At 45.8% G+C, this 16039-nt stretch overlaps 1 protein-coding gene across 1 annotated transcript in view; it reads right to left on the reverse strand.

Moving 5' to 3' along the window:
- Positions 1-433: 433 nt before the first annotated feature.
- Positions 434-16039, reverse strand: part of MYBPH (myosin binding protein H) — a 37708-nt gene continuing 22102 nt past the window's right edge. Inside the window, exons 7-11 of the mRNA XM_060231102.1 lie at positions 15480-15639; positions 14641-14777; positions 12967-13153; positions 1750-1801; positions 434-747 (exon numbers count right to left, since the gene is read on the reverse strand). Coding sequence (XP_060087085.1) covers positions 1791-1801; positions 12967-13153; positions 14641-14777; positions 15480-15639 — 495 coding nt within the window. The 3' untranslated portion in view covers positions 434-747; positions 1750-1790. The remainder of the gene's footprint in view (positions 748-1749; positions 1802-12966; positions 13154-14640; positions 14778-15479; positions 15640-16039) is intronic.

Raw genomic sequence — 16039 nt, forward strand, 5'->3', positions numbered from 1 at the left:
CCTCATTTTTCAAGCTGTCCCCTATTACCTGTGCAGTCTCCGTGATGGCTTATTCACTGAATTTGTTTTTTCCCCCTATGTGTAATTCTCCATCAAACTTCCTTAACTCTAAATCTATTTGCCCTAACTGACAATCTGCCCAAATGAAGGGGGAACACAACCTTGTTACAACTCTCTGTGGCCTTTGCAACCACCTGTTCTTGAATCTTTGTTTGTGATGGTTCGTCTCCCTCCCCCATCTCCCAGGAAAGTGCAATTCTGTGTGACTTCTGCTCTATCCCTCTGGTGTTAACTTGTGGGGTTCAGCTCCTACATGCAACCACTCAAGCCTTAGGGGAGTCATTCATCATCAACAAGCAGATGATACTGCATAAGGAAGCACTTAAGAGTAAAGTAGACCAGTGAGCAGTGATGACTTAAAAGGGCCTTCCAGGTTTTCCACATAAATTGTTTTATTGTGATGGCTAATTGCACATTTATTCAGGACAGGTAGTGGTTATATTGCCGGGTCAAAGACCAGAGAGAAGTAAGCGATGGACACCATGGCACGGGGGACATGGTCAGTTCTTGTTGTATAGCCAACCCAAGAGCAGGTTCTGCCCTCTGCAAAGCTTCTGTTTTGAAGACACACAACTGCAACATATCTTCCAAGCTGCAGATTCTGTCTGGAAACCATAAAGCTGGGTGTGCAAATAAGGCAGCAGTTTTATAAAGGAGTTTTATAAGGCTGGCCTTGAATAGGAAGCACTGAAAGAAAGACAAATGCTGAGTCAGAGGAAGGGACTGATTCTAGCCAACCAGAACAGATCTCCACCTCACTCAATTTGGGGCTCACTCTTATCAGGCTGTGGCTTAAAGTATTAGGCTTTAACTTTTCCCCTCCCAGGTACCCGCTCATCCCCATGTAATAGGATCATTCACACACATGCACAATGCAAAATCTGTGGGACCAGAAGCACCTTCATTCTTTCACCTTCACCATGCCTGCTCAAGCTGGAATCTGACTTTTCCCCAGCGCAATCAGCCTTTATGGGGTACTTCCACACTTCCCAGGAGTGCATAACTTCTCAGATCTGCAAGCCTAACCCCCCAGTCCTGGTTTGCAGCTCCCTTGGTCCAGCTCCTTTGCTTTTAAATTATGCTTTAGAGTTCAGGCAGAGAAGCCGGGGCAAACAGAAGCACACTTGCCAGGAGACTAGCCTTCCTCCCTTGTCCTTCTGACTTGGAAGGTCACATGTCTACCCTGCATCTTGTGCTTTTAAAGTGCTGTCAAGTTGCAGCCGACTTATGGAGACCCCATAGGGTTTTCAAGGCAAGAGACTGAGGTAGTTTGCCATGCCTGCCTCTGCATAGCAACCCTGGACTTCCCTGGTTGTCTCCCATCCAAGTACTAACTACCAGGGCTGATTCTGCTTAGCTTCTGAGATCTGACAAGGTCTGGCTAGCCTGGACTTTCCAGATCAGATCAGCTTGAACCTTATATTTTGCTAAATCTTCACACAGCCAAATGCACAGGATGAAACATCCCCTATTGCTGGCCCTATAGTCCTGGCCCCTCTGATGGACCTCCTGATGGCATCTGGTTTTTTGGCCAGAGTTTGGACTGGATAGGCCATTGGCCTGATCCAACGTGGCTTCCCTTATGTTCTGATCTCCAAAATAAGTAAGTCTAATATGGACTCTCTGAGCCAAACTCATTCTAGGAGATTTGCATCCTGATGTACTCTGATTGGCTGAGCTTTACCTTACCTCAAGCTCACTTGTTCTTCATAAGCCCCTTTGTATCATGTTCATTCGGGGACTGTAAAAGACATAAGAAAGATTATAGCCTGTATGCAAGAGCAGAACTTGTGTATTCCTTCATATGACATCAGGGAGGAGTTGTGGCTTGGGGAAAGGCTGCGGCTCAGGGGAAGAACTTCTCCTTTGCATGTAGAAGGTCTTAGGTTCATTTCCTGGCATCTCCAGCTATAAAAGGATCAGATAATATGGGATGTGAAAGACCTCTGCCTGAAACCCTGAAGAACCACAGCTATTCTTGATTGACGGTACTGACCATGATAGACCAATAGTCTGATTCAGTACAGGGCAGCTTCATGGATGTTCATGTGTGCACTGCACATTTGGCAACATTACTTGGAAACAAGGTTTTTTTTCTCAGGAGTAGAAGCTAAAATAGCATTCTATCAGCCAGAACTGGCTCCTTTGCAAAGTGTGTCATGCTTGTAAAAATGTTCCTTGAAATCCCCCACAAGTGCAAAACGTACCTGATAGCTGCTTTCTGCAAGGTGTTTAGAGATGGTATGCTATATTTAAACCACAGTACACTTTAAAAGCTGTTGTTTCTTAGACACTTCTAACCAGCTACACTCTGTTTCATCTCTTCAGTGTGAGTGGAGATTGCTTTATGTACTGGTTATTTCCTCTCCTACTGCATTTAGTGCTTGAGCAAATGCTAAAGAACTGTTGCCAGTTTTAGGATTCCCTTCTGGCCTGCCTGTGTTACCAGTGGTCATTCAGAGGCATTTGCAATGGCAACAAAGCAACCACACAAGTTTTCCTAACACCTTCCTTGCCTTAGCCCCACCCCCACAGCTATTATTTCCCCCACTTACATGCCAGAGGCCTTTTTTTAGGCTTTCAGAAAAACTGTAATTGACAGGTCACTACAGTGCTATAATCTTATACCAATATATTGCAACAATGCTTTTACAGCTTTAAATTTTAAAATGTTTCTTTGCAGAGTTATAAGGGGAATTTACAGCTTTAAATTTTAAAATGTTTCTTTGCAGAGTTATAAGGGGAAAACTGCAGACCAAATGTTTTGCCTGATACCTCTGCAAAGAAAAGGGGTAGAAACTTGTTTTATTTTTATGATAGTCGGGGCAGTTTCACAATGTTGCAAAAGACTGTTATAAAAATGTGTCTTACTATTTTTTTTTAAAGTCTAATAAAATCCCTCTGGTGGAGAAGCAGGGAAGGGCAGCTGTGGGGCTGAAGCATGCAAAATGATACTGATGTTGGGCAGGGCTCGCAAAACTGCACACTTTCCCATCCAGTTGCTGTGCAAAAGCACTCTGACTGATCTTTCAAAAAATATTGTAACAAACCAGGTTTGAGAAAGATCACAGCAAGGAGGAGGAGACACACTGAAATAGAATGCGCAGATCAGAGTATACCATCACATGGATGCTCTTCCTGAAAACAACAATGCTGGAAGAAAACCAAGATAAGGCAAAACATATATGTAGAAAAGGCCCCTGTTGAATCTAACCACAGACAGAGAAGATCCCTAAATGATTCTCATGTTGGCTTTTATTAGAGTTTGACCTAATTCTCACAAATAGCAGAGGGGGAGGGGCCAGAGGGTATACCTATTTCTCAATGGTACCACTTCAAGGCTGCATGTCAGAGCTCACCTGACAATGTTCCTCTGTCCAAGAAAAGTTCAGCACATATGCAATAGATGTCAGGAAGAAGGATTCTAGTCTAGTCTCCTCCTTGACCCACTAGTTCTATCTGTGAAGGGAATACTTCTATGGAAGGCTATTGTGACAGACTGCACTTTTAGAAGCTTAGCAGTGCTGTACAAACGGCTAAAGGGCAAGGATGAGTGTGTAGATAGATAGAGACTCCCATTCAGGTCAAGGAAAGGGGATAGCTCTTTTAGAGAGAGAGAAGGATTTTTCCTAGCCAGTCTAAAAGCATGATATCTCTGAAAAATGCACAGATCCCTGGTTTGGTCCAGTTAGAAACTGCCTTAAGAGTCAGTTAAAAACTCAAGACAAGTACAGGTTTTTCAAGAGAAGGGGTTTGAATAAAAGTTTGTTGGTCTTAAAGGTGCCACTGGACTCAAACTTTGTTCTGCTGATTCAGACCAACATCTGAATCTCTCCTACTTGTAAGAACTAGATTTATTTGTATAGCGAAGGAAGCTTTCATGATATCCCAGATTCATAGACAGTCTCAGGAACAATATGGATATTACAATTAAAGAGGCAGACAAAGGAGGAGCTGTTGTCATCACGAACACATCAGACAACATCAAGGAGGCTCAAAAACAACTCTCAAATACTTCATTTTACAAACCACTGGACTCAGACCCCACACAGGAATATAAAAAATAATTGAACAAGATTACAAAAGAATTACCACTGAGCATTCAGGAACAGATTCTGTCAGACATATCACAGGAACCTCGACCAGGTACTTTTTATCTTCTACCCAAAATACACAAACCAGGCAACCCGGGACATCCCATTGTGTCGGGGATAGGCACTATCACTGAGGGGGTATCTGGATATATGGACTCTATTCTAAGACCCTATGCCCCCAGTTATGTTTGTGACACTACAGATTTTCTGAGGAAAATACAATCTTTGAACAACTTTCCAGAGAATACTATCTTAGCCACCATGGATGTGGAATCTTTGTATACCAACATCCCACACCAAGATGGATTACAAATTGTAAGTAATATAATCTCTGATAAAAACATAGCTGACTTTGCCACCAAACTGTGCCATTTTGTTCTCACCCATAACTACTCCAGATTTGGCAATGAACTTTTCCCACAGATCAACGGTACAGCCATGGCCACCCGCATGGCCCCACAATATGCTAACATCTTTATGGCTGACTTGGAGCAGCGCTTTCTAGACTCCCACCCACTCATATCTATCTTATACCTGCATTACATTGATGACATCTTTATGGTCTGGACACATGGTAAAGAAGCCATTCCACCAGGCTTTCAATGACTTTCACCCTACCATCAACCTGACAATGAACCAGTCTATGCAAGAAATACATTTTCTGGACACCACTGTAAAAATAAACAATGGATGCATTGACATCACCTTACACCGGAAACCTACTGACCGACAAACATACCCCCATGCCTCCAGCTACCATCCCAAACATACCAAACAATCCACTGTATACAGCCAGGCTCTACGCTACAGCCGCACTTGCTCCAATCCTACTGACAGAGATTCTCACCTGATGGATCTACAACAAACCTTTTTGGAACTAAAGTACCCACCTGATGAAGACAGCACACAGATTAACAAAGCCAGAATGATACCCACAGAAAACCTGTTACAAGACAAACCCAAAAGAGATAATAACAGAACACCACTAGTGGTCACACACAACTCTCAGCTTAAAACAGTTCAATGTATCATCAACAACTTACAACCTCTATTGGACAGTGACAGCTCTCTTTCAAAAATACTGGGGGGTAAACCTTTTCTTGCACACGGACAGCCCCCCAATCTCAAACAACTCCTCACCCACAACAATACAGCATCTCATCTGAGCATGGACACCAGTACCAGAGCTTGCAATAAACCCAAATGCCAACTTTGCTGCCACATACACCCAGACAACACAATCACTGGGCCTAACAGCCTTAACTACACCATCTCATTCACTTGTTCATCCTCCCAACATTATATATGCCATTAAATGCCAACAATGCTCTTCAGTTCTCTACATAGGGCAAACAGGACAAACCCTACGCCAAAGGATAAATGGACACAAATCTGACATTAGGAATTACAGAACTGAGAAATCTGTGGGAGAACACTTTAACCTTCCAAAGCATTCAATGGGTGACAAGGTAGCTGTTTTACTGCAAAGGAACTTCAAGAACCGAATGGAGAGAGAAATTGCTGAATTACAAATTATTATGAAACTTGGAACAAACACCTCCCAGGACTGAACAGGGATATTGGTTTTTTTCTCATGACGTATGTTAAACCCACTCTCAGTGCGTATAGCTATACACCCACAGTATTCCAATGTATTTCTCTTTTACAATAGTGTATCAGAATAATGTTTTATATTGACATACTCAAATAAGGGATATTGGCAATTTATCTCATTACATATACTTAACCCATTTTCATTTTATGTATTCTTGTTTTCTAATGGCAGACTACAATGATGTTTATAATGTATAGACTAATGTTGATAAGTAAATTAGGTGGACTACAACAAGGAAATACATGTCCTTTTGTGATTTACCTAGATTTGCAAAAACACCAACTGGCAGGAAATTTTATTACCTTTTATGGCTATCCAGACCAAATGGCCAAGCCACACTGTTTTACCATGTGATCACAGTCAGTTTGCCCTCTTAATCAACAAACTGCATGTATTTCAGCCCACTATACCTGATCCCCTCGTCTGATGAAGTGTGCTTAGAGAGCACATGAAAGCTTACGTTCTGAATAAAACTTGGTTGGTCTTAAAGGTGCCACTAGACTCCTGCTTTATCCCAAATTCTGTTGGGGAAGGAAAACCAGCATGTATTTCAAAAGCTTGTTTATGCTATCTTGTCAATCGAGTTGGCCCAATAAACAAAATGGTTTTGAATTGTTTGGGTTCTTGCCTTTAAAGTGAAATACATTTAATCAAATAAAGTTATACAAATCAAAAGCAGTCAGGTTCCCCCTCCCCCATGCCTTTTCTGGGAACACAATCTTACTGGGTATGTGCCAAATGTGTTTGACACACAACATGACTCACACCCCAACAAGATCAGAGTGTTCCCTGCCACAGGGCAGTTTGGAACAAACAGGCTGTGGCTGCTTGTATGGGAACAGGAATCCCCCAATGCCAGCTGTTAGTAGCAAAGTGTGAAATACCAGTTGCTCTCTAATCTCATGGATTTTGCCATGCAGGTAACTTGCAAGCATGGACAAGATTGGGTCAGGTTTGCAGCGAGAACAGCAGATCGTCCTCTGTATTTCAGTGTTTCGTTTTGCTCAGGAAGCCATGCCTTCGACAGTCTGCGGGATGTTGGGCACCTCTTTGCTGAAGCAAGGAAATGTGAGCAGGAAAGCCTCATGCAAGCAATAAATTACAGCCATTCAGCTGAGATGCGACTGCTGTAGATGCAGAGGGTCCTTGCAGGAGGCTCTCTGCCATTAATAGAGTTGTGGAGAAATTAATATCTCAGCTGCATAGTTCAGCTTAAAAGGATCCTATTAGTGAAATGCTACAAGCTGCAGTATTCCAGAGGCTGGAAACATGATCAGGGAGTAATGGGTGATGCTTTATCATTTCAATTGACAGGTCTGCCAATGGAAAGACACGCTTTCTCTCTCTAGTTTTATCATCTCCCTGTTTTAGTTACTATTATGTATGTGGACTCAAGGGAAGACTTTGGTGTTTCCACCTGGCTCACTGGAGCCATATGGACTGAGCTTGGGGAGTTGAGAACAAAGGGCTGTAGGTCCGCAGCCCAGGACCAATCACAAGTCCCTGCTGGTTTGAATGACCCAATGACGTGCTTGCGCGGGAACCCAGAGATGTATATAAGTTTGGCCTGTGGGCCCCAACACTGGTCTTGTATTGTAACCTTTTACTATGTGATTCCTATTAAAGAGCTTGTTATCACTTACTCCGAGACTCTGCCATGCATAGAACCCACTATATTGTAGTGGTGACAAAGATGGGATCCAGATGAGCGAGGTCCAGGGCACACCGGCACCACCAAGCGCACCGAGCTCCAGTGCCGCCGCACAACTGGTACCGCTGCCCAGCCCAATCATGGCTGCCGCTTCCAGATCGCAAAACTCCATCTTGGAGTTTGACATGGCACAGCCCGAGGCCTGGGTCAAAAGACTCAAGTACCACCTCATGGCACAGAGAATCAAGGAGGATGAACACAAAATCAAGAAGGCCATCCTGCTGAGCAACTGCAGCATCACCACACTACAGCTAGCGGAGGGCCTGGTCGCGCCAGAGACACTCGAGGCACTTCCTTTGACAAGATCGAGGCACAGACTGTCCGTTTCGTCCCGGAGCTTACTCTCCTCACTTGGAAGCTACAGTTCCTCGTCAGCTTCCAGGAACCAAACAAGACCTTAGCGACCTTCCTAGCCCGCCTGAGACACTTGGGCAGGAAGGCGGAGTACGGCGCACAATTGGAGGAGAACCTGCTCGGGAAGTTCACTCACGGCCTCAAGGAAGGGAAGGCGCGTCAGAAAATCGCAACAGAATCGCGACCTTGGAGAAGGCCTTACAAATAGCCACTGCCGCCGAGGATGCGCACAAAGAAAAGGCCCACCATCCAGGACCAGCGCCCACCAGCTGTGACCGACCGCAGAATCAGATTACTCAGACGGGGACGACACCCACAAGCTGCATCAGGCGAACCAACAAAAGCCTAGGCTGCCAACAACAGAATCAACCACCCCCAAGACCTGCGCCAGCTGTGGGGAGTCACACAAGCGGTGCATGTGCAAGTTCAGGAGCACGACCTGCTATACATGCGGGAAGGCCGGGCACATAGCTCAGGTGTGCCAGTTGGCAGTGCTGCGCCACAGAAAACTTCCTCGCCAACAGAATGGCCACCACCATGAGGTCGCACTAGTGGACAACATCCAGGCACTCACCACTTCAGGAACCCAGGTATGCCAGTTGCCCATTCCCTCCCCAGATAAATACTACATGACTGTGTTCATAGAAGGCAAGCCCTGCAAAATGGAGGTAGACTCCAGGGCAGGCCAGACAGTCATTTCGGCTTGCACATGCAGGGAGATGTGCCACAGGGGGGAAGCTTAATTAAAACCAACCTCATTCCTTATCTGGGACTTTCAAAAGCGGAAGGTTGCAGTCCGGGGAGTGGGCCTGATTCATGTTAGGTACAGAAAGTTCAAGGGCAAGCTCCCCTTCATTGTGGTGGAGGGCGATCTGTGCAGCCTTCTAGGTCGGTCCTGGTTCCAGGCACTAGACATCCAAGTGATGGGGATCCATTACACCCCCATTCAAAGGGATTTTCAAAGAGTGTGCAAAGAGTTCCCCAGGGTTCTCGACGGAACTCTGGAACATACACCGGGGCCCCCGTAGCCTTACAACTAGACCCCAACATGCAGCCCATATGGCTGAAGGCCAGGCAGGTGCCACTAGCTCTCAGGCCCAAGATCGAAGAGGAGCTGGACCGCCTCGTGGCCCAAGGGGTTCTGGAACCAGTCACTAATGCAAAGTGGGAGACTCCCATAGTAACCCCAATCAAACCCAATGGCAGCATACATATCTGTGCTGACTATAAATGCATGATAAATAAGGCGTTGCAAGGCCATGCATACCCCGTTCCGATGGTGAGCCACGTGTTAGCATCCCTAGCAGGAGCAAAAATCTTTGGGAAACTGGATTTGGCACAAGCATACCAACAGCTCCCTGTGGACTCAGCAGAAGCGCAAACTATCGTAACGCACCGGGGGGGGGGGGGCTTTCAAAGTTGAATGCTTGCAGTTCGGGGTCAGTGTGGCTCCGAGACTGTTTCAGAACTTAATGGATTCCCTTCTTAAAGGCATCCCCAGGGTACAGGCATTCTTTGACGATGTGCTGATTGCGGCAGCCACCAAAGAGAAATTCGGCGACCGCCTCCAAATGGTGTTACAGCATTTCGAGGGGGCGGAGTTAAAGGTAAAACGGGAAAAATGTGTATTGGGGGTGCCCATCATAGATTTTCTGGGGTATACGGTAGACGCGAGCGGCATTCATCCGGCCCAGGACAAAATAAAGGCCATTTGTGATGTACCGGCTCCCACCAACAAGGCTGAGTTACAATCGTTCTTGGGAATTCTCAATTTCTACCACGCCTTCCTTCCCCACAAGGTGGTGGTAGCAGAGCCCTTATACAGACTGCTGAACAAAAGGGCACCGTGGGTTTGGGGTTGTCAGCAAGCCGCTGCTTTCCAGGCTGTAAAAGACATTTTGACTTATAATAGCTTGCTGGCGCACTTCGACAAGTGGCTACCCGTCGTGCTCGCGTGCGATGCCTCGCCTTATGGGGTCGGCGCCGTGTTGGCCCACAGGCTGCCGGATTGGTGTGAAGTCCTGGTAGCCTGTTATTCAAGGACCTTACAAAAACCAGAGTGAAACTACGCTCAAATAGACAAAGAGGGCCTGGCTATCGTGGCAGAGGTAAAAAAATTCCATGATTACCTGTACGGCTGGCCCTTCACTATCTTGACGGGCCACAAGCCCCTGCTGGGCCTGTTCGCCCCCGACCAACAGATGCCCCAAATGCTTTCACCGCGGGCGTTGAGGTGGTCCATCTTCCTGGCAGGTTACTTATACGACCTTAAGTACCGCCCTGGGAAAGCAATGGGTCACGCTGATGCTCTGAGCTGCCTGCCGCTGCCCTCCATGGACCCAGCGTTCCAGATCATGTCACTGGAAGCCCTCCCGAACCACCTGGTGCACGCGAAGGACATTGCTCACTGCACTTCCAAGGACAAAACTCTCTCCCGAGTTCTGAACTGGGTGTGGAGGGGGTGGCCAGAAGGATGGGTGGGCTTGGAATTCTCTGCATTTGCATCCCACCGGGATGAACTGTCTGTGCATAAAGGGTGCCTGTTGTGGGGAAGTAGGGTGGTGGTACTGTGGCAGCGAGTCCTAATAGCGCTGCACGAAACCCATCCAGGAATTATATGCATGAAGGTGCTGGCCCGCAGCTATGTATGGTGGCCAGGAATTGACGATGCAATTGAATCCTGGGTGGCCCGATGTCAGCCATGCCAGGAGATTCGTCTGGCGTCGCCCTGCGCCCCAGCCCAGCAGTGAGAGTCCACTCGCAATCCCTGGTCCCGCCTGCACCTCGACTTCGCGGGGCCCTTCCAGGGGCATATATTCTTCCTTATTGTGGACTCCTACTCCAAACGGCTAGAGGTAGTGCCAGTGGCCTCCACCACTTCTCTGGCAGCATTAGGAGCGCTACGCAGGGTATTCGCCACACATGGCCTCCCTGACACGTTAGTATTGAATAATGGGATGGCCTTCACCTCGGCCAAGTTTCAGGATTTCTGAGGCCAAAATTTAATAAAACACATAAGCTCTGCACACTTAACCACTGCACCAAACTGGCTCTCGGGGCATGCTTTAATAACACAAAATAAGGTACAAAAAGTCCCTTGACCATGCTAAAGTCTTGCTGTAAGAATTGTTATTATTATGAATCATTTACAAGCTGGGGGCCTCAGAGGTGTAAGGTGGTCAAAGTTCTACATCTTCCTTTGTTCAGCGTCTCTACTTCTGTTCCTCAGCTTAACGTTCTGAGGGCAATGATCCCGCTCGAAATGAGGTTATCAGGATGGTTTTTTGTGAGCAGGCACTGCCTTCTTTTTGATTTAAAATATACCTCAGAAGTCTCCACCAAATACACAGAAACCCTGGCCATCCCTGCAGGCAGATCTCTTGCATTGCCTCTGTGGCAGGTACTTGTGTGTGAAGTTTATCGTAGAGAAACAAACTGGGGGTCCCTCAAGGAATTGCAAGAGGAGAAAAACTATTCAAACATTTTTGGCTCTGTTTTAATCTGTGCATTTGTCCCCTGTGTGTTGTTTTTACCTCATGAAAGGATTATTATGTTGTTTGTGTGCCCTTGCAACTGATGCTGCTTTGTTAGCTATCTTGGTGGATATAAATATTTTAAATAAACAAACACCACATACAGGATTTTGCAAACAGGCCAATTTCCCCTTCTCCTTCATTGTCTTCCTGTTTAGCTGATTCAGTTGCTCCCGACATTCTGTTTGGTGCAGCGGTTAAGAGCCCGTTTGGTGTAGTAGTTAAGAGCAGTGGACTCTAATCTGGAGAACCAGTTTCAATCCCTACTTCTCCACATGCAGCTGCTGGTGTGACCTTGGGTCAGCCACAGTTCTTGCAGAGTTGTTCTTTCAAGAGCAGTTCTCAAAAAGCTCTCTTAGCCCCATCTACCTCACAGGGTGTCTGTTGTGGGGAGAGGAAGGGAAGGAGATTGCAAGCTGCTTTGAGACTCTGGGTGAAGGGTGGGGTATAAATTCAACTCTCCTTCTCCTCCTTCGAGCATGCTCAGTCTTCCTCAGGCCATTTAATGTGGTTCCTCCTACTTTTCTTTTTTTTGATTGATTTACAAAGTCATTTTTTTCTAGAATAATTGGGGATACAGCTGCCAGGCCTTGGCTGGCAACTGGTGGAGGATGGGGGGGTGGCAAGGAGGCAGAGACAAGTATCAGTGGCATTGCTCTGTATCAGAGACAAGTATCAGTGGCATTGCTCAACATCATTTCCAGCTAAAAATCCTGAAGTGACATCACCAAATTGCACAACGCTCCAAGAATACTGACCTCTATGGTTTTACCATAGAATTCCTACAGCATTGTGTAAAGTGGTGACTTCATTTCTGTTTCTTTGCCTGGAAATAATGTCATGCTTGCCAATCTCCAGATGAGAGCTGGAGATCTCCCAGAATTATAGCTGATCTTCATACTACAGAGACCAGCTCCCCAGGAGGAAGTGGCTGCCTTGGAGGGTGGACTGTATGGCGTTATATCCTGCTGGGGTCCCTCTCCTTCCCAAACCATATCCTCCCCTTGCTCCACCTCCAAATCTTCAGGAATGTCCCAATCTGGAGTCTGATATGAACAAAAATCTGATATGAACATATGAAGCTGCCTTATACTGAATCAGACCCTCGGTCCATCAAAGTCAGTATTGTCTTCTCAGATGGCAGCAGCTCTCCGGGGTCTCCAGCTGAGGTTTTCCACACCTACTAGCCTGGACCCTTTTTTTGGGAGATGCCAGGGATTGAACCTGGGACCTTCTGCTTCCCAAGCAGATGCTCTACCACTGAGCCACCGTCCCTCGTTAACTCTATAACAGGACACTGCACAATGCTGCCACCCACCTCACCCCCACCCTCCATTTTCCCCAAATCAAACTCTAGAGTCCAGACTTGAGCAGTACTTCCTGACAATCACTACTCTGACTGAAACTCAAAGTTATTTTATTTCATTATTACAGACTGGCTACTCACAGAGACACAAGGTACAAAGGATTTCAACCCTGAGTGAAATTCAATCACCACTTAATTCCTGTTGGAAGTCTTTGCAATTGCTTTAGAACAGGGCAATCCACAACATTCATCTTCTGGACAAACAGGGCAGAGTCCAGACATTGGTTACATACCTTTGACATTCAGCTTGCAGTCCACAGAGGCTTCCCCCAAAGGGTTCACAGCTTTGCAGGTGTAGACACCACCATCAAAAGGGCTGGGCTTGCGGATTTCCAGAGAACATACACCCTGGTTCATTAGGGCCACATACTTAGGGTCTTCTCGAATCTCCATTTGATTTTTCATCCAAATCACTTTGGGCTGAAGCACAGTTAAAAGCAGTGGATTAGCAGGACTAAAAAGACATCTCAAAAACGAAAATTGGGATGCTCATGGTATGTGGCTGTTTTGATTTCCTGACCTCTACCTTTTATTACTTTTCTATCCTCTTGTCTGTAAACACTGGACAAAACTAGACATTGCACTGATCCATCCACAAGCAGCATTCCAAGTGTATGAATTTATTTTTAAATGGCAGCCATCAGGGGTCATTTTGTAGAAAAATAGGTGGTGGAGCTCATCCAGGGATTGCTATGCAGATGCACCTACTATTCAATGGACAAGGTGGGAAAGAGGAGGTGGAACTGTCAGAAAGGTTCAGGAGCTGTGCTCCTGTGAGCTACCACTGAATCTGAGGCCAGAGTTCAATTTCAGATTGGAACTGGTAACAGTGATGGAATTAACCGGTTCTCCATGTTTCATTTTCCTGACCTGAAGTGGCCCTGCCTCTCTAGAGCAAACATAGATAAGTCTGTATATTGTCTGTACATTTGCCCCAAACAGAGGCAAATAGAAGCCCTGTGGAGCTGTTTCAGATGAGAAAAAATGAAATTGAGTTAACATGCTAACCACTTCTGATCCAAATCAGAGCCCAGAGCACTGCTGTTTAAAAGGAGGGGGAGACAGAATATCTTATAACTGAACTCCCAGAACGGCAGTTAGTTTTGCCTAAGACTTCTTTATTACAGCGCCAGCCTCCCAGTAGGGATAGGCCCACCAGATATATAGAACTAGCCACCTCCCCAAAAACTGCTCAGAAGAGGAAGAAGATATTGCATTTATACCCTGCCCTTCCCTCTGGATCTCTGAGTAGCCTACAATCTCCTTTACCTTCTTCCTTCCACAACAGACACCCTGTGAGGTAGGTGGGGCTGAGAGAGCTCTCATAGAAGCTGCCCTTTCAAGGACAGCTCCACGAGAGCTATGGCTGACCCAAGGCCATTCCACCAGCTGCAAGTGAAAGAGCAGGGAATCAAACCTGGTTCTCCCAGATCAGAGTCTGTGTACTTAACCGCTACACCAAACTGGCTCTCCAGAGCAGTCATAGATCGAAATACCCCATAGGATGTCCCTTGACAAAGTCTATTTCCGTCCAGATTCTCAGTCAACATGTCTCTTATAAACCATTTATGTGGTCACTGCCCAGGTTGGGGGCATTCCTTAAAATGGGGATACAGACAGTGGCACTGGATTAAGAGACAACAGAAGGAGGGTTTTCTTTCTTATATTCAGAACATTAACTGGAAAATGAGCCATATTCCTAATGAAATTTGTCCAGTGTATATATGTCTCTATGAGCAAATACAAGAGACATGAAAGTTCCCAGGAGGAGGTGTTTTGTATAACAACCCAGAAGCATCTCCCTGCAGCACAACCCACCCCTTTATGATGAACTTATCATACTTCTCTTCCTGTACCCACTCTGGGTAATTTTTCTCAGTGACTTTCTAGTTCACAACAATACTCACTTTAGGAAAGCCCCGGACAGAGCAGACAAGTTGGGTGCTATAGCCCCGGGTGGTAGTTCTGTCTGTTAGAGGCTGAGTGAATTTGGGAGGTTCAGAGAAATCCCGGGTGTTGAACTTCTCCGGCTTGTATACCATTGCTAAGAAAAAAAATGCAGATCTCAGTGTAAATTAAGAGATAAACAAGGACTGAACTTCCTTCATCTTGGCCAAGACATTTGTTTTGATCACTCTGGTATTTGGACTTCCTGCTATTATCCAAAAGTGTAATAGTGCAAAACAGCCAGAAGGTGAGCAGGCAAGGGCATAGAGTCCCCATAGACTGATAAAAAGAGGAGAAAACAAAGACCCCCAAGGTGGAGGTGGCACAGCCTTCTTCTCAGATACCTGGAACTTCATTAACTTTCCCTAAGCTGAAGCCAGAGATGGTGATGGTGGAAGAAGCAAACAGTGAGAGTTAAGACTGATGGGTGCCAATCAGTGTTTGCATCATTGGACAGTGTATCTGCAAATTTAATTGTGAAGCACACTCACTACTGAAGGCAGCAATGTGAACTCTTTGAGGTTTTTAGGTCTTCCTGCATTGTAAGACAGCTGAAAATTCTTTGAGGGAAAAAAACCCACCCCACAACAACAATAAGCAGTCTTTCATAGCACATTCAACTCTCTGAAAAAACACCTGTCTCTAAATACTTTTAATTGATTTCTTTATAAGAAGAAACATTCCCATACTTCCCTCACCTGTCCCCCATCCCATACTCTGTCAGTCCTCATAGTCTCTGCCCAAGCTTGTCTGTAACAGTTTGGAACTCTGATGAGTAGTCATCCCACTGCATTCGCACCTGTTTTTTTGATGTGTGCTACATCCTTGGTGACAGCAGCTTTTTCACTGAGGCCACAGGGGTTCTCTGAGAAGACCTGGAAGGAGTAGCTGTTGCCCATGATGAGATCAGACACAGTGCAGTTGGTACGATTATAGTGTTCCAGGACCGTGAACCATTGCTTAAAAGCAGGAAAGAGCAACCATTAATCATGAAAGTGTCCAAGGCAGGACACTGGGCTGCCCATCATACTAGCACACTTGTTTGCTAAACATACTGACAGCACAGCCAAAACCTTCCCAAGCCAAGATACAGACCCCTAGTTATCATGAACAGACAACTAATATACTAGCAAGGATGTAACTGAAAGATGGAGGGTTACAGAAACAGAGGAAGGTGTCCACCCTTCCAGAGGTATGGCAATTTTTAAACTGGCATTGATTTTGGCCACCTGTTCTTCTTTCTTACAAGTTTTTCTCACCAAAGCTCCACACACTGATTCTATCCCACATGCTTCCAATATATATACCTCTCATTCAGGATTAGGCCCCCCTAGCTTTCATTAAGCAATTCAGAGTGGC

This window comes from Heteronotia binoei, chromosome 2 (assembly GCF_032191835.1).
Source record: "Heteronotia binoei isolate CCM8104 ecotype False Entrance Well chromosome 2, APGP_CSIRO_Hbin_v1, whole genome shotgun sequence".
NCBI lineage: Eukaryota > Metazoa > Chordata > Lepidosauria > Squamata > Gekkonidae > Heteronotia > Heteronotia binoei.